This window comes from Athene cunicularia (genome assembly GCF_003259725.1).
Source record: "Athene cunicularia isolate RWA chromosome 2 unlocalized genomic scaffold, athCun1 chr2_part1, whole genome shotgun sequence".
In the NCBI taxonomy this organism is placed as follows: domain Eukaryota; kingdom Metazoa; phylum Chordata; class Aves; order Strigiformes; family Strigidae; genus Athene; species Athene cunicularia.
In genome coordinates, this window is record NW_020799095.1 from 35,038,926 (window position 1) to 35,064,151 (window position 25,226).

Sequence of the window (25,226 nt, forward strand, 5' to 3'; positions counted from 1 at the left end):
GGGGGGAACCTGGGCTGTGTTTGGCTGCAGGGGCCTGAAAGGCTGATTGGAAAATAAATTGTGTTGGTTAGATTAGCCTCACAGCTGGATCCCCAGGCCCCAGCACTGATCTCCGGTTGGGATTTGAGGAGCCGAGGAGCTGGATGGCTGATTTTTTGGCTGAGGGGTGGGTGTGGGATGCTCCCAGGTGTTGCCTGCGTGCCAAGGCTTGCTGGGGCTCTCCACGGGAGCCATACACAGCTTTCTGCCCCCTTACTGGTGACCAGCATCCACCTCTACCTGGAATTTTGTCTGCAAGAATATAAAGGGCAGCATCTGCAAATGCAGGGAAAACTGGATGCGAAATTCGGTTCCTGTGCAGTGCTCACCGGGGCAGTTGACATGCGAGCATTTAAAAATGGCTTGAAAACCCCAGGAAGGGTGCGAGGAGCTGGCACTGGTCCAGCTTTGCTCCCTGGCAGGCCCCGATGCCTGTAGCAGGTTGTGCGTGTGGTGGGGCTGTGAGCAAGGCCAAACCCGGTGCCACCGGCCATGCCTTCATCCGCACTGTCTGGCTTTCCCCAGCCCTTCTCGTCGCCTGTGTTTCAAGGCTGCAGAGGCTGCATGTTCATGCTGGGGGACACCTGTGCCTAAAACCAAGTGCAGGCAGGAGCATGTTTGAGAGGAGCGTATGTGAGGCAAAAGCACATCCTCGGCAGGGAAAGCCTGGCCCTGGCTGTTCCAGTTCCTCAGCCCTGGTTCTTGCCCATCGTCTCCCAATGTGTAAACACATTGTGTATTGCTAAACCAACCAGTAAGTGATAATCTCCTATTTTCACATCTCTCCCACTCCCCACACCCTATCAGTCTCTCTTCCAGTCTTTGTTCAGTGACAGCCACGACAAAGGATGTGGGTTTCAGGCAGACAGCATCTGGGTAGTGATTTCTGAGCACCTCTCACAAACTCTTCTTACCTTGCCAGTGGAGAGCCTGTATTTTAAGCAGTCACAATTTTCCACAGCTGTCTAGCTGAGGGAACAGATATCAGTCTTGTGTTAGGGTGTCACACGGAGGGACAAACCCTGAGTTTGGGGTGAGGCTGGGGCATTGCGTTCTCTGCTGTTGTGCAGAAGGGAAGGGCACTGAGTGGAGGGGGTTTGTTACAGGTGTGGGTGCCAGGGGCTCTGCCAGCAGCCATGCCAGCAGCAGCAGCTCCTGCTCTCCCTGTACTGTCTCTGTGGGAGCACAGTGCTGCTCCCCCGACCTTGCTCTCTCTGGTGTGCGGCTGCCCTGACCCCAGCGTGCAGCCAGCCCTGTTCCTGTGTCTGTTCCCAAAGCAGGAGGTGTGCTGTGAGGTTTCCTTGAAGAAACAAACAGTGACAACAGGGCTGTTGCCTGGGGCTGGGTACTGAGCTGACAGAGAGCCACCAAGACACTGCAGCTGCAAATACAAATTCTGCTATTCCCCTGCTTTTCAGTGTAGATTTATTTTGAAAGCAGGAGTTTTTCTGCCCTCTTTGAGCCTTCCTGAGGCCCAGATTCACCAAAGGCTTCTAGCTCCTAATTTTCTGTTCGTCCTGCAGGGTCTCAGCAGCATCCCTCAGTGCCTGAGGGGCTTTGGCTGCCTGTCTTGGGCAGGGTGGAACAGGGGAAGGTGGAAGTTCCTATCTCCGGTGGGGAGGGCTCAGTGCAAAACACAGTCAGGCTGGATGGCAGCAGGATGGAGCTTGCCTCAGGTTAAGCGTGCAGGGAGCTGCATATTGTATGTGTGTGTGCTCCCCCTTCCCAGCCCTTATCCCCTGCACTGGTTTGCCCACACAGCCCAATTATTCTGCCTTTGTGTGCTGCAAGGTGGGAGTTGGGGAGCAATTCCCCATGCTGTTCTGCCAGCCATGTGTCCATGCCTGATAAGAGGCCACTGGAGACTGAAGATAAGTTTCCTCTTGGTGCTGGGTCTGCATTTCCTCAATCATTTTGCTCTATCTTTTGTTTTCTGTGATGGGAATAGCAGTACATTGTCTGTGGGTCAGGACAGGTGTTTTCCAAGCAGAGGCTGCCTTCCTTTGAGTCGGACAGTGTTTAAGTAATTGTGAACCATCCATAATTTGTACCAGTAATGATGCCACTTAACAGAGGCTTGCAGGGAGCAACTACTAAAAATAGAGTTTTAATGGCTCTGAGTTTAATGGCTCTAGGCACATTTTTAAGAAAAATCTCTAGCAGGATTTTAGAAAAAAATCAGGAGCCGGTTAGATTAACCAGGTAAATGGACTGTCAGCTCATTGAGTATATTCTTGTGCATCATTCTGCTGGGGCAGCAGTGCTGGTTTTCATGGGGTTTGTTTAAAATCACAATTGCAAGCAGCCAGGCTATTTGTAATTGCACTCTGACAGAGAAGAAATGACAAGGACCGCCACCTTCCCTGCCATCTTCATACAATCATCAGCCATTGAGTCATGTGCAAAGCAGTCACCAAAATGTTCCATTTTCTCATTTCGCCCTGTCTATTATAATCATTAGCCATTCATCACTGATGTTATATGTACTGGCAAGCTCTTCAGATGGTGTCTCGTGTGTGCCTTTCAAACCTAGCCAGGCAAAACCACATCCAGTGACAACATGTGACACGCTAACGGGAGCAAACATCTATTTTTGTGAGGCAGCGATGTGCTAATTTTCAAGGCGTATTGAGAGTATAATAGGGAATGTTGGAATTCATTATTCTGTGTTCACTGTAATTAGTTTGATTTTACTGAGTTTGGAATGAGAAAGAAGAGAAATCCTGCCTTTTCCAAGAAATATATTTATTGCTGTTTGCTTTGTTTCGTACCTTGAAAGCACTTCCTTCTCTATAGAAATCTGGAGGTAAATATACTGTTCAGCAGTGAATAGGTTCATGCAGAGTCATCGGCCTTTTGATAACATTTTCCATCTTATGCAGGGCACCCTAGATATTTTAATCAACTTTCAACTGGATTGGACATGGTAGGATTGGCAGCAGACTGGCTGACATCAGCAGCAAATACTAATATGTAAGTAGCAGATTTTTTTCCATAATAATATTTAATATAATTATACAGTTGTACTCTAAAATATTAGCTGCTGTAACTGAATGAAAGAAAGAATACTTTTACGTTAAGGTTGCTGGAAAAACAATTTTTTTAAATGGTTGCTACAGCTATTTACGTGAAGACTTTCAACCTTGTCCTGTAGGCTGTCTTCTATAAAATTTCATCATACTACTATGATGTCTGTTTTGCTAACCCCCCCTCCCCCAGAAATACACAGAAAAAAATATTTTAGCATTTTGTATGCATAAATATGTAAAATGAAAAGTGTGCTAAGTGAACACTTGTATTCCTGTAGAGGGATTCTGTACAATACATACTCAGAGCAGTTATAGCCATTGCTTTCTGTAAGAAAGAGGTGAAGAATTTAAAGTGTGAGATTTTTTTCTTTTTGGGACTAGGAAGCATTTTTGTGCATTTGCTTAGCTTCAGGCACTCTCTTGTCATCACGAATAGGACTGCTGACGTGTATCTTCTAGACATGCATCCAGATTTTTGCAAGGCAAAGGTCTGGCTCTGCCCAGCAGCTCTTGAATATAGGGCAAAGTCTTGAGTCTGGAAGACGTGGGCAAGATTTGTTGTTTCACAAAATGGGCGGAAATGGAGTCTCAAGCACTCTCAGCATTTCTCTTTCTGGACATTTGATGTCAAATCAGAAGGAAGATGATAAATACTGTAAAACAGAACTCTACCCAGTGCAAGATATTTTTTGGCTATAATGTAATATTGGAAAAAAGATGTGTTAGTGTTGTAGATGAAAGCATTAAATATGGACATTACTACATTTCAGGTTCACCTATGAAATTGCTCCAGTGTTTGTACTTTTGGAATATGTCACACTAAGGAAAATGAGAGAGATGGTTGGCTGGCCAGGGGGCTGTGGCGATGGGATATTTTCACCTGGTACATGACATTTCAAGCTTTCTTTATTTTTCAGACTATGCTATATGACGTGCCCTGTAGTTAAAGAGTAAACATAGTTAAATATGCATGTTCAAGAGGACACTTGGTAATAACCACTGGTGGCCTCTTTGAGATAAAGTATTGCATGTTTATGAATTTCAGGGATCTGATTATGAGGGTCTGTTTGAGCAAATTGCACTGCATTATAAGCAGCTGTAATGGCACATGGGAAACATAATCAGAAGAGACATTTGCCTTGCAGTTTTACTTTGCCCCCACTTTTTATGGATTACATGAAACAGAAAGACTATTTTAATTATAATGGAAGGAAGAAACACAACAATGCTCTCCATCACCGCAGGGGAAATTGGGGCAAAGAGGGAAGGACGTAGCATCCCTTTAGAGTAATTGTAGTGGAGTCAGTAAGATCCTGCCAACATTACAGTGTGCAGTTAGCTTTCCATGTGTCAGCTGGTCTGCGGAGCTCAGTGAGGGTACTTGGGTGGCTAGTTAATCTCAGTGCTTTAAGGCTCAGAAACCTGGTTCCTTCAGGGCAAGTCAATAAGGCAAAGAATGAGTGTGATTAACTGTAGAGAAATCGTTGACTCGATGACAAACACTACATTCTTAAGACTTTTTTTTTTTTTTTTTTTTTTTAATCATTCCACTTAGTCTTTTGATTTATACTGTTTGTCACCTTCTATCTTACTCTGGAATTTCATTGCTAAAAACTTTGGCCTATCTATCTATCTCGCTGAATTGAAAAAAATTGAAAGAATTGTCATTGGTTATAGCATCTTGGCTTGTCAAAAGAGAACAGACCAGTAGCTGGTGGGGAATTTTCCTTTCTGGGAAGAAAGTTCATTGACCTAATGGAGAGGGAAAGAGTATTTGGACTACTGAGCAATGGAAAGGCCTCACTGATAACAGCCTTGGCTGTTCAGCTCTCTAAGGCCATGTAGGGTAAAGTTCATGATATCAGGCAAGGCTCATCTTCAACTTCTCACATCCAAATGCACAAGGGGGAAGTGATGCAGGAGTTTTGTACACAGAGGTGGAGGAAAAGGTGAGAAGAATTTACATTACTTCTAGTTGAGTCCTCATTCAAAAAGCACTGAGAGCAAAAGCGCGGACAGCTTTTACTCTCATGGTTAGAGATCCTGACCAAAACTGTGGCTTCGATCACATGGGCAGCATCTAAATGTGTATCATGAGTCTGGAACCTAAGCCAAAGTTTTTGGAAACTGGACAGTGTTGGTTACTGTCCAGTCCCTGGCCTGATTCAGTACAGTTGGTCTTCAGTTCCTCACCTTGAAGGTTTGAGCCACAGTAGACCTGCTGGGCTGATCAGGGACCTAAGAGGGGAGAAAAGAGCAATAGCAGTGCTGCTTAGCCAGACCTGGTGGGCACATGCTGGTCATGGGCGGCAGGCACAGGTGAGAGGTTCAGTGCATGTGCGAGATCTGCCCAAGTCTGGCAAACTGTGCTTGAGATAGTGAGTCAGGAAAGACATCCATCCCTCCTGGGTCTATGAGAGGTCCCTGCCTGACATGGGAGGCCATCGTGTTGGTAGTGTGTGAGATGCTGCAGCTCACTTCACCTAGCTGAAAGCTGCGTGGAGACAGGTGCTCTGGCAAGCAAGTACCTGTGCTGACCATTTGCAGTGCTGCCCCCTCTCATCCTTTCTTTGCAATTTCTGGTTTGTACAAAGCACATCCATTTAATTCACTCTTAAGGCAGTACCTAGTGTGCAGGTTCTGCTTTTTTAGGCAATAATCAGAATAATCTCTATGCTGTCTTCTTGTTTCAAATTGTCACGACTTCTGCTAAAGACTGTACTGTTGGGAAGAAGTTCTTGCTCTCTGCATTCTCTGGAATGAAATCTACAGCATCAACACATGCAAAGCATAAAGGCCTGATTAGATTCTCCAAATTCTGTAGGTGTGTTTTGTTGCCTGCAATTAACTGTGGGTGTAAACACAGCTGCAAAATTAAAGGCAGAATGCAGGCTTATTAATAAGCTTAAGGTTGAATGGCTAGGTGATAAATACTAATAGGAAAGCCTGTTAGTGAAGAAACTTAATGTTTCAGTCTTGATTCTTTTGACACTGAGTCAGTGACTTTGGACAAGATAGGCCAAATTTTTTCAACTTGAACACCTTAGTTCAGTCACTTAAATCATCAACAGCAGGCATTACATGACATCTGCATTTTTTAGGGGCAGGTACCCAAGCATTTCCTCTTAATCTCTCCATTTCTTGTTTTGTCATTTGTGAAAGAGGCGTAGAAATCTGTTCATACCTCTCAAGATAGTTGAAAGAGGTAGAAAAAAGACCAGCCTGTACTGCCCCCCATGCCAGCAATGCCATCCCTCTGTGGCATTTTCCCTTGGATTCACAGGAGGGCCAGTGAGGTCAGGGAAAGCCCAGAGCAGGGGCAGCCTTGCTGCAAGAGCAGAGCTAGGACACTCATTAGAAGTGAAGGGCACAGTTTCTATGGGCTGTGAAACAGTATCTATATCTCCAGTGGGATAAATGTAAACCTTACAAAAGTCAAAACAGTGTTAAAGTTGCCAGCACATATATCCTGCTGGTGTAACGTGTAACATCTCTGCTTTCAGCAGAGCTACCTTGTTCTGCTTAAATTGTGGATTTTATCTTTTCTCACTTTGGCTGTCCAAGCATTGGGTGTCCACCCTGGACTAGTTCTAGCAGCTCCTATATAGTCAAGGGAGAGAGGTGGCTGCGTCTGCAGGGCAGGTCATCCCACCTACTGCAAACAGCTACCTTAGCATGAGCTGAACCACCTTCTGGAAGTGCATGTCTTGTGCTCTTCGCTCCATTTTAAGATGGATGGAAGTTGGATTAGTTGAAGTCTACCTCAACTGCACTCTGACGTGTTCATTTAAAAGCCTAAATCATGATCAGTAGAGATGTTTGCTTTATATAAATATATGTGCATAAGCATCAATATATAATCAATCTGTATATATACAGTATATATACAGGATAAAACTGATGGATTTTATGTATACATATGTCTGTGTGTGTGCATACATATGTAAAAGTACTCGGACTCTGCCTCAGGTTCTGCATTATATTCCCATAGTGCTCATGCAGCATTAATGTGTAGCCAAATATTGTCCCACTGTAGACAGACACTCAGTTCATAAAAATCTCAAAAAGGAAAAATGAAGTGCTCATTTTTAATTTATGCATTGACAATTGAAATATGGGAACAGAATACTGCAGAGCTGTCATTTGATACCCATCTTAAAGTGGGTAAAATATCCATCTTGAAAAAGGTATTTTAAATCAATGTATGCTAGTGAATTTAAGAGTAGGGTTAGGGACATCTAACCTTTTCCCCTTGCTCCTATCAGAGGACACATAAAAAGAAAAATTTTTGTTAGAATGACCCTTTTTCCTTTTTCTTCCCACCCCCCACTCCAGTTACCCAGTGTGTGGATTTCCTCAGAGCCAGGGCATGAAACACCACCCTGGTTTGGGAGGGGAGAGCGCAGATTGGGTTGCACTTGGAAGCCCCTTAGGAAGTTGCCTTGTGGCAGCATCTGCTTGGGAGGTGAAACATTATGTGTTGATGGCACATGAAAAGATAAGATTGGGAACTAAAGGAGAAATGGTAGCAAAAATGAAGATGAAAGGAAGCCCCAGTTACTTTTTGCAGTAGTACTTTTTTGCATAAATTGTTACTTGGATGTAGTAGATTCTGTTAATATGCAGCCCAGCTGTGAGGAGCACCAGGAAGAAGAATCCATGTTTCTGCTGTGAGGCAGAAACATTAACATTAGAATTAGAAAAACTGTAGCAAGACTTGTCATTTGTTCTGCAATGATATTATAATGCATAGAAAAAGTAACAGTATATTACTGTGGACTCCAGGTGGTGCCATATCTAACATGTATGCTATGTTGATTGCACGTTTCAAGATGTTCCCAGAAGTTAAAGAAAAAGGAATGGCAGCTATTCCCAGACTGGTTGCCTTCACATCAGAACATGTATGTGTTTCTGTTTTTTTCCTATCTGTTACAACTGCTTGTATGAATTTATGATGAAAAAAATAGCTGAATGGCAATTTGTAGCCAGCTGTCTTCATTTCTGTTATTCCTTCACTGGGAATAAAAAAAATGGGAAGGGGCTGGCTCTTTGATACATGGAGGGATGAGCTGTGCAGTTTTCTGTGGCTGAAACCCAGGGAGGACAGGCTTGACAAACCACTGACTTTTTTTGCTCTCACTTGTGTCTGTATAAATGTTGATGTGAGTGGTAAAGACCATGTCAGACAATGAGAGCTCATCATTGGGCTTCAGTACTTTCTGCCAGGAATGTCTTTTGTTCAGGTCACTGTAGGGGAACAGAACATCACTTTGAGTCAAAATGTTTCTAGTTGAAACCACTCCTGCTGTTATTTAATGAGAGGGTGATTACATACATGAAGACAGTAGTATGGAAATGCTCTGTATGTGTACAGCAGAGCAGCTGCATTACACAGTGGGGAACTGGGCTTTGCTGTCGGTTTCAGGGGTTCATCACAGGCACCAACGGGATCTGGCAGTGCAAGAGGTGAGGGGAGATGGGCACAGGAGGAATCAGAGCGTTCCTCATGAGAGAAACAGTTTTTTGCTATTTGAACAAGTATACAGAAGTCATATTTTTGTCTGTATTGGGGGATTATTTCAGCTTTGTGGCCATTTGCGGCCATCCCCATGTGGCCATTGCAGCTTATAGTGGAGAATATGAGTGCAGGAGGAAGAGGAAGAGGAAGGTTTATACCCAGGAGGAGCTGTAAGCTCTCTTAGGGTTTCATGGTCCCCTTCTAAATTTCTCTCCAGCTGTGTGGGCTCAGCTAGAAAGGACTCTTTCATGTCTGAAGCTCAGCAGGATACTGTCCATGTTAGGTAAGATCCTCCTGGCTGCCTTTTTTGGCTTCTCAGGGAATGTTTCCATTCTGTGCAAGTGTGAAGAGCAGTGTCCTGAAAACTGATCAGAAATATCTAGGAGGAAATCCCTCTGAAGATGCCTTTCATGGCAATAGGATGGGATGCAATACACAACTGCAGGCTCTACATTGCAGAATAATTGTCCCCAAAGCAGTTGAAGAGGAGGATATTCTACAGATTAGTAGCAGCTCTCCAAAGCTGGCTGTACAGCTAGAGATGCATTATTCATATGGAAGTTACAGATCTATTAAGTCTTGCAAATAAGGTTCAGCGTGATTATTTTAAATAAAAAATCCTATTAATCATTAGAGAATTTCATTGTATTCATAGCGATGGAATGTAAAACAATGATCCAAATTGTGCTATCAGTCTCAAAATAATTAAATGAGCTTTAATAATTGTGTTTTCATGCCAGGGAAGAAGCAGTTCCCTTAGCACGACAATCACATCATGCTGATCTTCTTACTTTTAGATTCCCCAGCCTGATTGTGGTTTCTCTCTGCCACAGTTGGATGGCCATGCAACTAGCAGACTATAAGCAGGATACTATCATTTCCCCATGCTCTGCACATGTGTCATGATAGTAAACAAACCTTAAAGTTACTGTATGTGTTTAGAAACTTGGAGATTGTTCTCTTGAAATTTTCAGTCAGAAACAAACATTCCAATATCAGCAATTTTCAGACAAGAATTTCAGCATCACAGACCAGACTCTGTTTTCATTTCTGCTATTCTAGAGCTGTCATTACTATAAATGAATTAAGTTATGCCACAGTTGCCTTCAATATTACTGTATTCAGAATCTGGCCTCAGTTGGATGCTGTGATAGGTTTGGCTGCCATTGGTGGAGAAAGGAAGGGAGGAGTAATTAATTCACAGGTGCTAAGTAATTCCCTTTCTAATTTAGGAGTGCATCATGTTCCTAAATTAGGAGCCTCACTCTGCACAACCAGTGAAGAGAGGCACCTCTGGAGAGAAACCCAGAGCATCCAAATTAGGAACCTAAATATTCCTTAATTTAGATGTTCTAAATCACCTTTGGGAGGGGTTCATCTATTTCTGTACATTGACCATACATAGAGATCAGCCTCCTGACATATGCAACCTACATTAGGTGCCTAAAATAGGTTATGTGACTATCCCACCCATGCATGTTCCCAGTAAGCAGGTCTTCCTCGAGCTGTTCAGTAGGACAGTGACTTTCTATCTCTCACTATGCTTCCATTTATTTCTCTTTCACTAGTGATGGTGAAGTGCACTAGTGGGTTGGTCTTGGCCCAAATATTATTTTGCTGAGATGCACTGGCGCTCAGGACCTAATTCAGTTCTCTCTATTCACCAGTGCATTATCAGTGTTTCTTTCATCTGTATTGGTGCAGGAGCAGAGTGATGTCCTTCAGAGCACCAGTTCTGGACTGCTCATGACGCAGGAGACCTTGACTCAGAGGGGTAAAAGTGATGGATGCCAGTTATAAAAACCTATTTTAGTCTATCGTTTCAAACACAGTGAAAAATCTAAGATGAAGGCTGCCTCCAGTGCATCGGCTTTAGGCTGCTGGGAGTGTTCAGCTGAGCACATCCCTTTTTCAGTGTGGAGAAAGCAGCTGAAAGGGAGAGCTGCCTTCTCAGAATATTTTAGCTGATCCATTTGCCTATAAGGCAAGTCCTGTTGAACCCATTCCCTGTTGTGATTTTGACTTGACCTAGCACTCTCTCAAACAGCATCCAACAATAGCTGGCAATAGTATGGAACAGAGATCACCTCTAGCAGGCAAAAAGGACAAAGTCATCTTACCCCAAGGAGAAAAGGGGTGCAGAGGGGAAAAGTTCAGCTGTAGAGACTAGTTGGGTTCAGGTTACAAAACAGCCTTTGGCCTTTTTATTGGTAGTATAAAAATAGCTTAAGAGACTTGCATCTTCTCCATTGACTTGATGTTTAATTAAGGGCTGTATGGATTCAATCCACAGTTCAGAGAATGAGAAAAAGCGGGGCGTAATTGGAAGGATGTAGAAATTTCTTCATCTCCTCTGTTCTCCAACCCAGCAAGACTGTACTCACGTAGTCCACATCAGCTCTCCTTATTTCCCACCCCTGTAGCAGCCCCCTAAGGAGGAGCACTGTGTCAGGTGCTCAGCAAGGAAATAGCAGGACAAATCCTGTCATAGTTTTGGAAAAGAAAATGCAGAGTAAGAACTGACAGGCGATTGAGTCTGATCTGACGATAAGGGACCTCTTCATCCAGTTAGAGACTTAAGGGGACACAGAGAGCTTCTCTCTGCCTCCCCCCATCTGCACTGCTCTTGGGGAGTGAACTAGCTGCTGCCCAAGGCTTCACTGGGAGTGCAGCTCCAGTATCCGCTGACTGTGAAGGGAGGGTCTGTTGGCTGCTCAGGTATAAGGTGTTAGTATTGTAGACGGCCGGACATACTCGGAGGGACCTCATCCTCTGGGGGAGCACTGGGACCACCTGTGAGAGGTGGCTTGTCTGTGGTGGTAGGAGCACACCTTCACAGCAAGCGCACACACAGCATCCACACAGCAACTAGATCAGAGGAGGCAATTAGAAATAAATCATCACTTCAGCTTCTTGTATGCTGATTTCCCCATGTGGACAAGCACCAGTACTTGCAGGGAATGCAGCAAACTACACTGATAGCTGTGAGAGAAGAGTGACTTTGGCAAGGTTTTTGTCTGAACGGCTTCTGAAACCTAATAGGGATGTTCTTGGCACTGAGGCAGAAGGGAATTAAAAAGTGACTTCTGTCTCAAAGCAGACAGCTCAACAGACCTTCATTTCACACTGTCTAGGGAAGATTTTGGTTTGGTTTTCTATGTAGAATGAAAAGCTTATCTCTAGTCCCACCAGTTCCATGGTACATAGGATTGCCTTCTGGCCAGGTGATTTAGGAGACAGTTTGCAGGCCTGCCACCTGCAAGGGGTGACCTGTGCAGTGGGGCTTCCAGGGAAAGATTTGAGGAGCCTGGAGATTGTGTCTTCTGTTTGTTAGCATAAATTATGAAGCTGTAAATTATACTTCTGAGCATACAGAGTAAGTAGGGAGTAGTTTGTTTCCACGTAAGGAAACTAAAAATCAAATTCATAGATTCACACATTCTGTCTTTGTATTATCTAATGCATAATAACTAGAAAAGTATTTTTTGGTGGTGTTTGAAGCCAGGGGAAACAGTGAAAATTTGGTCTTATTTGAGGAGCAACTTAATTCAAGTGACACCATTCAAATCACATAAAAGCATTTCCCAGAAAAAAATATTGCTCTAGGACAGCCTATCCCAAAAGAGACATTAATCAATTGGGTCTAATCCTTCATCTGGTTGGTATCTCGTGACTTCTGCACTGCCACAGGATCCTCCTGAACTCAGTGCAACATGTTTTACTCACAGATAATGCGGTAAAACGAACCTAGAAGAAAACAAGTGAGTCTTGCTGGATTAGAAAAGTAGTATGAAGTTACATATTTCAAAAATGCAAAAGATTAAAATATTAGTATGTTGTGCAGAAACATTAATACATTAATTTTTCTCCTGACAGTCACATACAATTTCAAAAAACGAATAGCAGTAGCTAAAGCAAACAACAGCAAACATGTATGTCATTACACTGTATTTAAAAATGTGATGGGACACATTATACTCTTTCTGTAAATAACTGAAGGAAAAGCTATAGTTTACAATTAGATGTTAAAGATAGGATTCACGTAACTTAACTTTAATCACCTAAAGTGTAAACTTTTAATCTAAGTTAGTCTATACGCTTCTTATAGCCAATAAAAAGAGGGCAAGATCTGCAAAAGACAACTCACCCTGATCTAAAATGGATGCCAAAGCCTTGGGGATGAGGTGCCTTCTGGAGGTACCTTTTCTTCCCCACTATTGAGGGAGCCCAAACAGCAAGCCTAGACCAGCCAAAAATTTTTAGGTGATTAAAATGAAGGAAGAAGTAGCCCAGCCTACACATCCAGGGATCCCACACTGTTTAAAGCCCAGGAGAGGTGGAGAGGAATGTGTGTTCACCCCCTTTGCTGGTTTGTGGCTGATGGGGTGAGGCTGGGGTTTAGGTCTGCTGGGCACCAGGCTGCCAGTGACAAAACCTGCAGACCTCAGAGAGGATGTGGCTGTTGGATAGCTCGGCTTGCTCAGCATTTGGGAACTTGCTCCTGACAAGCTCCCTCCACAAAGCTTATGCCACTCTGCATTTATGTGAGCAGAGAGAAACTGCAATCTGAAAAAACAGCCGTGTGGCCTTTAGGGCTCATGGCATTAGGATGGTTCTTCCTGACAGGTTCAACCATGCCAGATTATGACCAAGTAGTTTAGCAAGCTGTAAAAATAGAAGCGTCTGTATACTGAAGCACTGTTCATTTAAGATAACAATGCCATATTTTTCAGCATAACATTTTTAGTTACTCTAATTCTTCCTTTTTCCAAAAAGGTCTATTCTTTATTGGACCTGTAATAAATTTACAGTGTTTTTACTTTACAAAGCTAACCATGAGAAAATGGCTATCAGGCAAACAAACCTATTCCTAACAGCATTTGAAATTTTAGAGAAAGGAAAAATTCCCCTGACTCAATATCACTAATTTTTTTTCTGACCAAAAATATGTTGTTGTCACTAATACTGCCTAATACTCTATGCCTTTTCCTTCACCACTGAATTTTAACCGCATTTCTTTTCAGAGAGAAATTGAGGTTCGTCTCTACTGAGGATGCATTTGTAGTCTCCTATGCACCCTTTCACAGTGCATGAGGGGAGAGAGCAGGAAAGCAACAGTCACAGCCCACTCCCATGTGTGTGTCCTCCTGCCTCTGGCAAGCACAGGATAGTGGTGAAACTCTGGACCTGCTAGCTTGGTTTCCCTCTGGGACTGGCATCAGGCAGCCTACCCTGTCCTCCCTTTTTGACCCCAGTTCTGCCACCATAAATAAGACTGCAGATCTGCATAACTCCTACATGACTGTGTCGTGAAAGGTGGTGTTCAGGCTCGCTTCCTTGGGTGGCTGAGCAGTCTGTAGCACCTGTATTCCCAAAGGTGTTCCTTCTTCACCATTAGCCCAGATGAATCTGTTAGTAGTTCTGTCTAACCAGGCTTATTTCTGCAAACCTTTCTGTCTCTTTGACCTTTGTATTTTTCTGTTTACCTTTATGTTACACAGCCAACCAAATTTTCAGCACCATCCCAGGAATATTATAACAAAGTTTAATAATCATCATCATTATGGAAGTTTTCTTTGCTCTTAAAACTATATTTTTTCCATTTTCACTTTCATCTTGGCTCTTTCAGAGCCTCTCAGTCAGTTGGAGTAATTCCTCTGATGTTACTCTGAGACGCAAAAGCATAACAGCAGTCATATATCTGTGACTGTATACGCAGATTGAGCAATTTTGTATTCAAAGTTTATTTAGAAATTGTAATTGCATTTGCCCTTCTGTGCCCAGACTTCTCTATTTCTTCTCAATTTATCCCTAAACTTGTTTTGGTTCCTGACCGCTGAATTCCCTTCAGTCTGTAAAAAGCCTTCAGGCAACCGAGCTATCAGCACTACATTCATTTGTTTCTCCAATGCTGTTTTAGGAGTGCCATGAGACTTCTCAATGAGGCAGCTGAGCTTGGCCATATTCCAGTGGATGCCTTTGAGCACATGGGCATTTTCTTCCTGATAGTAAACCATTCAAATCTGTATTTTCTTTTTTAAGGCACTTTGAATAGTTCTATTTTCCATCAAAAGAAAAAAACATATTGTAATGGTAAATCTGTTTTAACTAGTACGGAATAAAGAACAAAATGAATCAATGTCATGGCCTTGACTCAAAACCCACTGACTCTTCACTTCTACACCTCTACCTGTATTTATATATTATATTACCCAGTATGTGCACATCAGTTTGTGTAATACATGAGTAAAAAACAGATTAATTTTTAAAAAATTATATAAATTCAGTTCTAGCTTCACATAGCATATCAATGAACTGCCATTATGCTGGCAATATTCTAGCTCTGTTTCAATTTTTGCAAAGTTCAAAGATAATCTTCCTAAACTTGGGAATTTTTTATAAGCCTTCTCACGCTGGTAGCCTCCTCATGGCCTCTCCTCCTCCCTGCTCTCATAAAGTGGCACTGCTGCACCATGGGGCTCAGGGAGACCTGCAAGGCTGGAAAGAGACTTCAGTATCTCCTCTGTTGTTGTGGTTTAACCCGTCAGGCAGCTAAACACCACACAACCACTCACTCACTCCCACTCACCCAGTGAGATGGGGTAGAGAATTGGGAAAAATGAAAGTAAAATCCCCGGGTTGAGATAAAGACAGTTTAACAGGACAGAAAAGGGAGAATAATAATAGTAACTGTTGTTATTAATAGTAATAATAATAGCAATCATAATAAGAAGAATGTACAAAGCAAGTGATGCACAATGCAATTGCTCATCAGCTGCCGACCAGTGCCCCTAGCACCTTGTGACTCCCAACTAGAAAAGCAACAGGTCAGATTCTGTATCTAATCTGAGTATACCACTAACCTGTGGTTTTAATAGACCAGACAATAACAGTGTGTTAAAATCAAACATCTACCAGTTTCCAGAGCACTGGTGCTTGCAGGTGCTGTACACTTTCCACTCTCACAGAAAGCAGATACCACAGGGTTTGGTCCGTAGGGAAGGGGTAGAAATCCCCTAAACTGTTGTCATTTGGCACCCACTCCAGACCAGCAACCCTCATGGTAGATGATTCCTTCCCTGGAGGTGCTGTTTTCCCCAGAATGCAGAGGGAGCCTACTTAATGACTTAAGCCTGATTCGGCTAGCGGCAATGAACCCAGTCTAATTCAGCAAAACACTTAAGCACAGGCACAAATCCATTGTTGCTCATCTAAGCGCATGGGTATGTGTTTCATTTGATCATTAGCTTGTGCAAAAGTCAGTCTGACATGCGTATGTTTACATTTCAGAGCAAGCTTAGTTGAGGGCTAGGATGGTTTGCTGTACTGCAGCCTGGAAAGCTGATTTTAGGTCTAGGCAATGGGTCAATGGCTGCTCAACACAACCACATTGTTGGTATACTGCAGCTATGACCCATGGGGAAAGCTATACCAACCCATTTCATTTAAAAAAAAATTAATTGAAATGAACAAGTGTTTTCAAATTGTCCATGTATCATCAATGAGTCATGGCTCAAGAGTAATCTGAACTTAAAAATGTCTGAATATTGAAAAAGTCAGTGGGCATCATGAAAACTTGAAGCATTTCACCCAAAATGGTGAGATACGGACATATGAAAAATGGAGTCTGGAGTGGAAACTTATGCAGTCTTAACCATAGCAGTCAGGACTCAGTGAGAACCACCTCCTGGGCAATTTTTAAAGCAGGAGTTTTTTTAACTTCTTAAGTTGAACGTACATGTTCTAATCTTCTCTGTTTCACAAAGTTGTTTTAGAATTGATTTTAATTTCTCAAAGTGTTTGTTATGTACAGAGCCCTTCAGTATGCAATGGAATCCCACTGACTTTATGGCCTTTAAGTGAAGGAGACGTGTGTAACCATTGTGTGCATCTCTTTCCCTACAGCTCTGTGCTGCTTTCATTACTGTTGAAGCCAAATACTCACTTGACAAAGCAATAGTGATTACTTCTCTGCTCTGTGGTCTTCTGTAGACTATATGTCTTCCTTTATTCTTTAAAATCATGGACACCTAAAAAGCCCTGTTAGATTTTTATCTCCTTGATCTTTTTTTATAGTGTTACATCCTAAGCTAATGGTACTGTAGTATACATAAAGAATTTCCATTTTTTAAAAAGTTTTAGAAGTCTGTAGTTAAAATTAGTTTGGACAATATTGTCACAGCTGGGTTTGAGTTAATACAAAATCAGATTCTTGGTGGTATAATTTGATATAAAACTATTTCATTATCATAATCACTAGGATTTAAATTAGAATTATAAACCAACACTGGCTCAGGAGTTAAGTCCTATGAGCTAGAGAAAATTAGGCTGATTTGTACTCCAGTATATAACTTCGACATTTTATTCTGTACATACAGATTAACTAATGTTCTTACTAATAGCCCAGTTCTGATTTTAAGCTGCAGTAGCTTTATTTATTAATGGGAGTTATTACAAGCTTTCACTGGCATGAGATCACAATTAGGCTTCCTATCTTAATTTCTCTCAGTATATTATTTGGCCAGAAGTTACATAGCAGAAGCACATCACTCTGGATGCCACAAACTAAATTAATTCTCTAGGGGATAATTTTTTTGTTTCAGTAAATCAAGTTCATAGCTGAATCTGTACAAACAACAGAAGCTTCAGGTATGCATCAAGGACAGAATTTGGGTCCATCATCAGCTACAATTGTGTATTTAATTTTCCGGGAGTAAATCCAGATTAGAGTGATAGCTGTTTCTCTAATTGACTATAGTGACCTGATACGAAGCCTCAAATTAGTGATCAGTTTCAAAAAAGGCTATGAATAGAATTACTGCCTATGTGGGACTATTTGCTTAAGGGCTTGCAAGAGTATGGCCTTTTATACTGAACTAGATAAGAAATAATAATTAAAATAATAATGTATTTTTTTCAGAGTCACTTTTCTGTGAAGAAAGGAGCTGCAGCCTTGGGTATTGGTACTGATAGTGTGATTTTGATTAGATGTGATGAAAGGTAAGTAAAGATGCCAAATACAGCTCTTTTTATCGGTACATAAAAGAGGATCTTCAGGTGCTCAGAGAAGCATATAGGATGTAGTCAGCAGTTGGTATAATTCATCGTAGTGCTATCATCTTCAGTAACCTCACACTGATTTATCCCACTTGAGGAACTGGCTCTGTCAGTAGCTTCTTTACGAGTCAGTTTTTGGAGCTCATAAAGCATCTTAAAAGTTCCCTTCCTCAGGCATTTCTGATGCTTTTTTTTCCTTCCATCCTGAAGTGAAACAAAATGTCAAACTTAACAATCATTCTTTATTCTGCTAAGTAACCAGGAAGAAGCTTGTTTTGGTCAAATAGAGCATTTAGAGGCTCTCAGGTTTTGATCCATTAAAATGAGCTGAAGTGGGCCTTTTATAGCAGTAAAATATTGAGGAGCATTTGATAATGTAATTCTATTACTTCATGTCCCCACCATCTTTCTCAGCTGAACATCAGGTACCTAACTTACAGGTCCCTGAGGCTCTACAAAACCGGTGGTAAATAACTTCTTGCTTATCTTACCCAACTAAAAGGGTTTGGTTCTCTCATGAAAACCCATTTTGGGAAAATGGTATATTAACATCGAGGAAAGGTATATTAGCAAAATCAACATGTTCTGATGACGATTTTTAATATTACAGAAAAAACTTTCTATGGGACAAAAATTGATAGACAAACATTCTTGATTGTACTGAGAATCTTTTCAGTAGAAAATGCTCTTACTATGAATCCCAAATATCATTGTTATAAGCTATTGAATTATTTATGGATCTAGCATAAATGGAAGATTTTACTGCTATCAAAATACTCTGCTCCCACATTAGAAGAAGAGTAATTTACAGTGCTAATCACATTGCCTGCATATTGAATTATGGACATTATCTCTTTATTAACAAAAGACTGATCACACCTTGAAGAGGAATTAATGACAACATCAACACAACCAACACACATCAAAATAAACCTTCGATTGTTTCTATTCTCTAAAGACAGACATGGATCAGTGAAGTCATGTCTTCCTTTTCTTGTGCAAATTCAGTGTGATGATTTTCTGTGAAGACCACAATGCTTACCCTGCCCACCCTGAAGTAAACAGAAGGATTATCGTGTGTCTCACCAAATCCCAGCAGACACCACTGGGACAAAGCAGGTTGTTTGCACAGGATGTGGGCTGGTGCTGTGGAGATCACCCTCTGTGAAGATGTGGACCTGTGGGAGGGTGAAGGAACACCATGAGATCTTTCTGATGTTTCCAGCATGACCTGGTGGCTCTTCTCCATCCTGACCTACACCTGCCAACTTTGCCTGCTTTTACTATATCATGGGACTGTGTAAATGTGTGGTGAATTTTAAGACAGGAGAACATGCAGAAAATCATGTTCTTGCTGATACCCCAGCCTGGACAACCATATATCTCCATTGCCTCTTTTACTGCCACTCAGACATTTTGGTAGCAATAATGTATTAGCTGCAGTTTTGGGGTCAAAAGAGTTCAGTCTGGTGTGGCAGCAGTGAAGACTGTGTACAGATGTAATCAGACTTTGAGAAGACTTTGACACTAACACTCATTCTAGCCTTAGTGTCCTTTTGCTGCTCGGTCTCTTCTTCGTCACCCAATAGCCCTCCTGCCTCTGATGCTGCCTAACACATCTCATGCAACCCCTGACACATTATCTGGGTGAGGTTTATCTAAGCATGCAGGTCATCTGAGCTCAGGTGGTATGTGAAAACACTGTGCAAGTAAGCAGTGCTGTTGGCTAGTTTGCTAGATTGGGGGGGTGGGGGGCTGTTCTCCAGCATATGTTAGGACTATATGCAAAACCATCTTACTGCTTACTCCTTGATAAAGCTTGACATTGCTTGGACATTGCACTTTTCTGGCCATTAATTCCTGTATGTATTCAGTGTGGCCAGGGGCTGGATAATTACTTTCCTTGATAAAAAATGGGCAATGAAGGGATCTGCCCAGTTCTCTGTGTGTTTCTATGCACAAGTTCAACAAATAAGAAACTGTTAAAAGACCAACATCTAAACTGTGTTTGGAGACGGAACTCATTGCCTTCCTTTGGCATGTATTTTTTTTCTTTATTCCTCTAGTGATCCCAGAAACCGTTTTTTGGAGATAAGACTAATTACTGCTTTTTTGTGAACATGTATATGTAACTGGGGGTAACTCACAATGAGTTGAATATTCTTTAGACCTTGAACTTCTGCAAGAAAAATCAGGGATAATTTTTACACTTTTAAACGTTTTTATTTTCAGTTATTCTTTTAGTGTTTAGTGTTTTGAACAAGTCAAATGCAGGACAGTTTTTGCAAAAACTTAGTACAAACCCATTTCCACTGAAATAATTACTGTCATATTGTGAGCTGTGTAAGGATGAAAACTTAAAATACCTAGCAGTATCACAAGAAATGAATTATATATTTTTATCTTTACATCCATCTAAATGTCATTAAAACATCAGGCTTTTTAAATGCAAAATCAATACTAAAATTAATGGTTTTATTAGTTTCCCTGAAGCTACTGTTTTGAGCTTTAGTAAAGGTTGTTCTATTTTTATAGCAACAGGAAATCACTGCTTAGTGAAAGAAAAAAATCTGAAAAAGTCTTTTAAAAATAATATTAATCTAAATGGACAACATTCAAAGCCAGCAAAGACTTTATTCCTGTAATGTGAGGAGCTGTCATGTTTGTATTGCTGTTATGTGTACTGTCTCTTTAGATAGTCTTGATTGCAGCTGAAGCAAAGAAAACCTTAACCTCAATATTCAGTATCAGCACTGTTTTATCTTGCGCCTAATTAATTTACAGGGTTTCATAAATTAGCTTTCAAGATTTATACCACTGAATCTGAATCTCAGGTAAATGGTTCATACTAAAGGTGTTGCAAATACAGTATAAAGGGCCTCACAGTGCATTTAATGATTCTAGACTGATAGCTTCTTCTCATAACCTGGTTCAAATAAATGTGAACATGTAATGTACCAAACTGTGGAATAGTTGCCCTGAAACGAGTTCATTCCTGGATGGAAACACAGAGATGACTGCTTATACCAGAGCTGTGTCCGCACAGCTCAAGGCCATGCAACTCAACTGGCAGTTTCTGTGCCTGCTGAAATGGGACCATAGGATTTGGCACCCAGCAAGGTTGTTGGGACCCCAGGCTGAGCCTCTCCCTGGGAGCCTGGAGCATATTCCCAGATGGGGCCCAGGAGGATCTATGGAACAGCATTAGTCTTTAATGGGGGTGGCTATGAGATAACTTCTCTCAGTTGCCATCATCGTATTCATGCAAACTGGTTGACAAAATAATTGGAGTAAAAACTCAGACTAACGTACAGAGTCCTTCTGTGCTTTTCAATGCTGCATAAGCCTTGGGCAAAACCCCACTTTATTCCTTATTTGGGTTTCCTATTAAGTGAAGAAGTAACAGCAAGAGATTATTGCAAGGTCAGATTTCTGATATAACTCTCTCTTGCTGCAGAGGGAAAATGATCCCATCAGACCTTGAAAGAAGAATTCTTGAAGCCAAACAAAAAGTAAGTTTACTAGCTTTTCTGCTTCCAAAAAGGAAAAGAAAAAAAAAAAACCTGATACAGTTAGTTGTTTTGCTTTCCTTGGTGAAACACATTAACTTTTGATTTGTTTGGCTTGGTAAAGCCCATTAACTTTTGATTTATTTCTCAGAAATGTAGCCTGGCAATTAGTGAGGCAAGAGTTGCTGAGAAAATAGTTTAGAGCTACTCTATAAACTCCATGAGCTATTTGGCTTTTAAAAAATATTTTATTCTGCACAACATTCTCCCTTTTTATATTATCAGCCTATGATGCAGTTTCTCAGCTGAATGTTGACAAAAACAGAGTAATCATTTCGGGAATTTGTATATATTTTAATGCATTGAAAATATTCCTCATAGACTCATGAAATCAGTGGAAGATAAACATCCACATATCTCTAAAAATGCACTACTTTTGTATGTGTTCATTAACAGAAGTTAGAATTAAAATACCACATTAAAGTATGCAGTGAGCCCTGTGCTTTCAACAGCATTTATGTAAATAGTCATTAGAGACACAGCAGTCAAAGCTTATTAATAACACTAATCTGCATTAAAAGCTCACTTTTTCTAAGAAAAGCAATGTGGTAGATAAAAAGTAAGGCAAAATGACGAGAGTGCCACTCAAACCCAGTGACCATTGCAGAAGGAAGTTTAGACCTTTTTGATAGTTCAAGCCCCAGCTCTTCAAAAAATGTAGCCACTCTTTACTTTCGTTGCTCTGAGTATTGTTTATGAAACAATCAGAACTAGAAATAACTTTAAAATGAAACACTGATATAAATTATGGCAAACCCAATGCCTCATAGTGCAAAAGCTATGTGATGGACAGTGAGTGCTTCTCTGTGAGGCATAGCATTTAGCAGAGGGAATCCAAGAGATAGTCCCTGGCTTCCGTGGAGATCCCTGACTTTTCCTCAGAAGAGCTGTCTCCCTGCTCTGCAGGAGGGATGGGGCTGGAGGCAAGCCCCACGCCTCCCCTGTGCACTGCTCTTAGGAGACACCCCCGGAAAAGATGCTCCCACTGACAGGACTAGGCCACCACACATTGAGACACTTGCTGGGATAATTGCAATGCTGCCCAGGGCACAGTCCACCAGAGAGATTTCTTGCACAGTGGTGCCTGGGTGAGGTTTGTTTTACATGACATCATCAAGAGCAGACCTTTTTGTTTCACACAGGTGGTGTGGAGCAGTATTGTTCTTCCGAGCCTTTACCTGTCTTATGCATCCTAATAAATGGAGGGTGCTGGTTTGGAAGTTTGCTGCCACCTTAAGGTAGAAGCTGTAATATCACTAGCATCTAAACTAAGAGAAAACCAGTATAACGTAGCAGGGACGTTCTCTAGTAGATACCTGTGGGCTCACTGGAGTCAGCACAAGGGGAGTTGGGGCTGCTGCAGAGGTTGCAGCATTCTGACCTTGCCAAATGCCTCTCTGCTTTCTTGCAGGGATTTGTTCCCTTTCTGGTGAGTGCCACAGCTGGGACAACAGTGTACGGAGCGTTTGATCCTCTCATAGCTATTGCAGACATCTGCAAAAAATACAAAATCTGGATGCACGTGGATGTAAGTATCATCTTACATGGGGGGCTGGATTACAAGGTGTATTAGCATTAATTTATTCATTTTGGACAGTGTCATCTTGTACAAAATCTGTTCTGTTTGGTTCCTGTAATTAACATCCAAGTGCTGACTTCCCGCTACTCTGAAAGGCTCAGGTCAGGGGGACTTTTTAGGAGCTGTGACTGTGGTACTTTTAGCAACTGGGACACTTAAGATGACCTAGTTTGTGTGCTTTCAGTCTTCAGATTTATCTCTAAATGCCATTAGTACAAGAAATAAATAAGAATCATACTGAGCACTGGCTCAGCTTCTGCAGCAGCTGCAAAATAAATACATAAGGAAAAGGCTACATTTGTCTGTATTAAAGTACTGCAAATTTCTGGACAGGTTAATGCAAACGTTAGAGAAATTTATTAGATTGGCTACTTAACTTTATCTGGGCCCTTGCCAATAAATCTTTCTGAAGGATCATCTTTCAGCCCTAGAATGGCTTTTGTGTCATTTTTGCAAATCCTTTCTCCAAATAGGCTCAGTAATTGAATTTCTGTAGTGCTGGGTATCTTGCTTTTGGATTACTGTGTCAGCCAAAATCAGTCCAGTTCAAAGAAAGAATTCATATTTACCTTAAACCGAGTTACTCAGTCACATGAAGCTCCTGCTTGTCCCAGATCTTTGTGAGCAAAAGCAAATGAGTAGGGGCCAAGCAGTAGTGTTCTGAAATACAATGAGAACTTACCAGAGCAGCAGAGATCCCAGTCTGGTTTGTTATCATCACTTAGTCACTGAAAGAGAAAAGGCATCTTCCCCAGCTCTTGCAAGCCATTAATTACAGCATGGGGCAGCCTAATGTGTCAGTGTCAGAGAAGGTGGCAAGGGAGGGGTTAGCAGATGAGGAGGGTAGACACTCAGATTATGGGCTATAAAATGCTGCTTCCCAGCTACTGGAAGAAAACTGTTAGCACAGCTAATGCCTCAGGCCCCATCTGCCTGGTCATTTTGGAACATGCCACATCAGCAAGAAAAAAGAAAGGGCTGCAAACTGATCTGATCACACGGATGTCGTAATGGAGAAAAGCAGAGTTCTCTTCTCAGTACGATAATGTGTTTTATCTTCTAGGGAGCATGGGGTGGTGGGCTCCTGATGTCAAGAAAGCACAAATGGAAGTTAAATGGTGTTGAAAGGTATGGATTACTAATGTTAATTAAACACATTTATTAAACGCATTTTAACACACTTGTGATTACCATGGCAATGTCTGTAAATAAAAAATCAATGTTATCTCCAAGATACAGTATGAAGAAATTATGCAAACTGCCCTTCCAGTTGAAGTAGCATTGCTAAGTGCCTTTGTTCAATGCTGTTGTAGTGTGGCACTTAGTTTTGTAGTACAAACAGCAGATATTTCTTGTTTGCTTTTTTGTTCCTTCCACCATATATCTACAGGTCCAGAGTGATTTCTGCAGCATTCTCTGATTCAGTGTCCAGCATGAATTAGCAATTGCATTGCTCTAAGAAATGAATCTTGGAGGTCTTGTATGCTGAAGTCTTAAGTATAAAAGGTGGATGCACCTGCAGTTTGGAGCGGTGTCCTGGCAGTCACTGACGACTGCTCTGTCACTTCTGGAGAGAATACCACTCTCCAGGCTGTGTTAATGTCATCTTCTCAGTAACTCTGTGCCTATGTATGTACACAGGTGTATAGTCATGAGCTCACGAACATGACAGATACATACAGATGAAGAGAAGTGTTGCCAGTCCAGTTCAGAGTCTGGAAGGACAGAGCTTAAACTAAAAACAGCTGCTTATTCAGAAACTTTTAGTTAAGCTGTGGAACTCCTCAGCCTAGGATGTTAAGATTTACCTGCATTCAAGGAAAGACAAAGAAAAAACATTCAGGACTTCTGTGAGCCACAAATGAGAGGGAACTCAGAGAGTATTGAGAGAAACTTTGTATATGATTGCCCTGTTTTGTATTCTTCCCAGGCACCTATTTATACCTCTTGCTAGACACAGTATACTGGGCTAGATGGAGTCACTTTCACATTTGTGTATTTTCTGAAGCTCATGCTGTTTGAGAGTAAATTATTACTTTTTATCTCTAAATCAAATTGCTGTTTCTTGCCAATTAAAATTACAAACAACTTTCTCATTCTGTTCCTGAAGATTAAGATACCTTGATGATTTAGTTCCTTTCTCATTCATCTCACATGCAAAAATTGGAAAGCAGCCAATGGTTCTATGAATTCCATTTAGTTAAGACTGCTTCCAGCACTCCAAACTTAAATATCATGCATTAAAAGAACATACATTCAAATATCCAGCAAATTAGAAAAACCTACTCAGTTGCCAGTGAGGACAGAGTATGAAATAAAAAGTTTGCCTCCCACATCACTGTCCAAATTCTACTGGAATGGGAAGTTCAGGTTGAATCTACATTGGAGAATTTTCCAAACAATATGCTTTAGATCTAGAACAAAGTGGATTTTAT

At 41.5% G+C, this 25,226-nt stretch overlaps 1 protein-coding gene across 1 annotated transcript in view; it reads left to right on the forward strand.

Annotated features, from left to right (window-relative positions):
* The window catches only part of GAD2 (glutamate decarboxylase 2), a 39,405-nt gene that overhangs the window by 3,299 nt on the left and 10,880 nt on the right, over positions 1-25,226 (forward strand). The window contains exons 3-9 of the mRNA XM_026842303.1: positions 2,922-3,012; positions 3,839-3,951; positions 7,854-7,969; positions 17,507-17,586; positions 21,101-21,155; positions 22,624-22,740; positions 23,855-23,919. Coding sequence (XP_026698104.1) covers positions 2,922-3,012; positions 3,839-3,951; positions 7,854-7,969; positions 17,507-17,586; positions 21,101-21,155; positions 22,624-22,740; positions 23,855-23,919 — 637 coding nt within the window. The remainder of the gene's footprint in view (positions 1-2,921; positions 3,013-3,838; positions 3,952-7,853; positions 7,970-17,506; positions 17,587-21,100; positions 21,156-22,623; positions 22,741-23,854; positions 23,920-25,226) is intronic.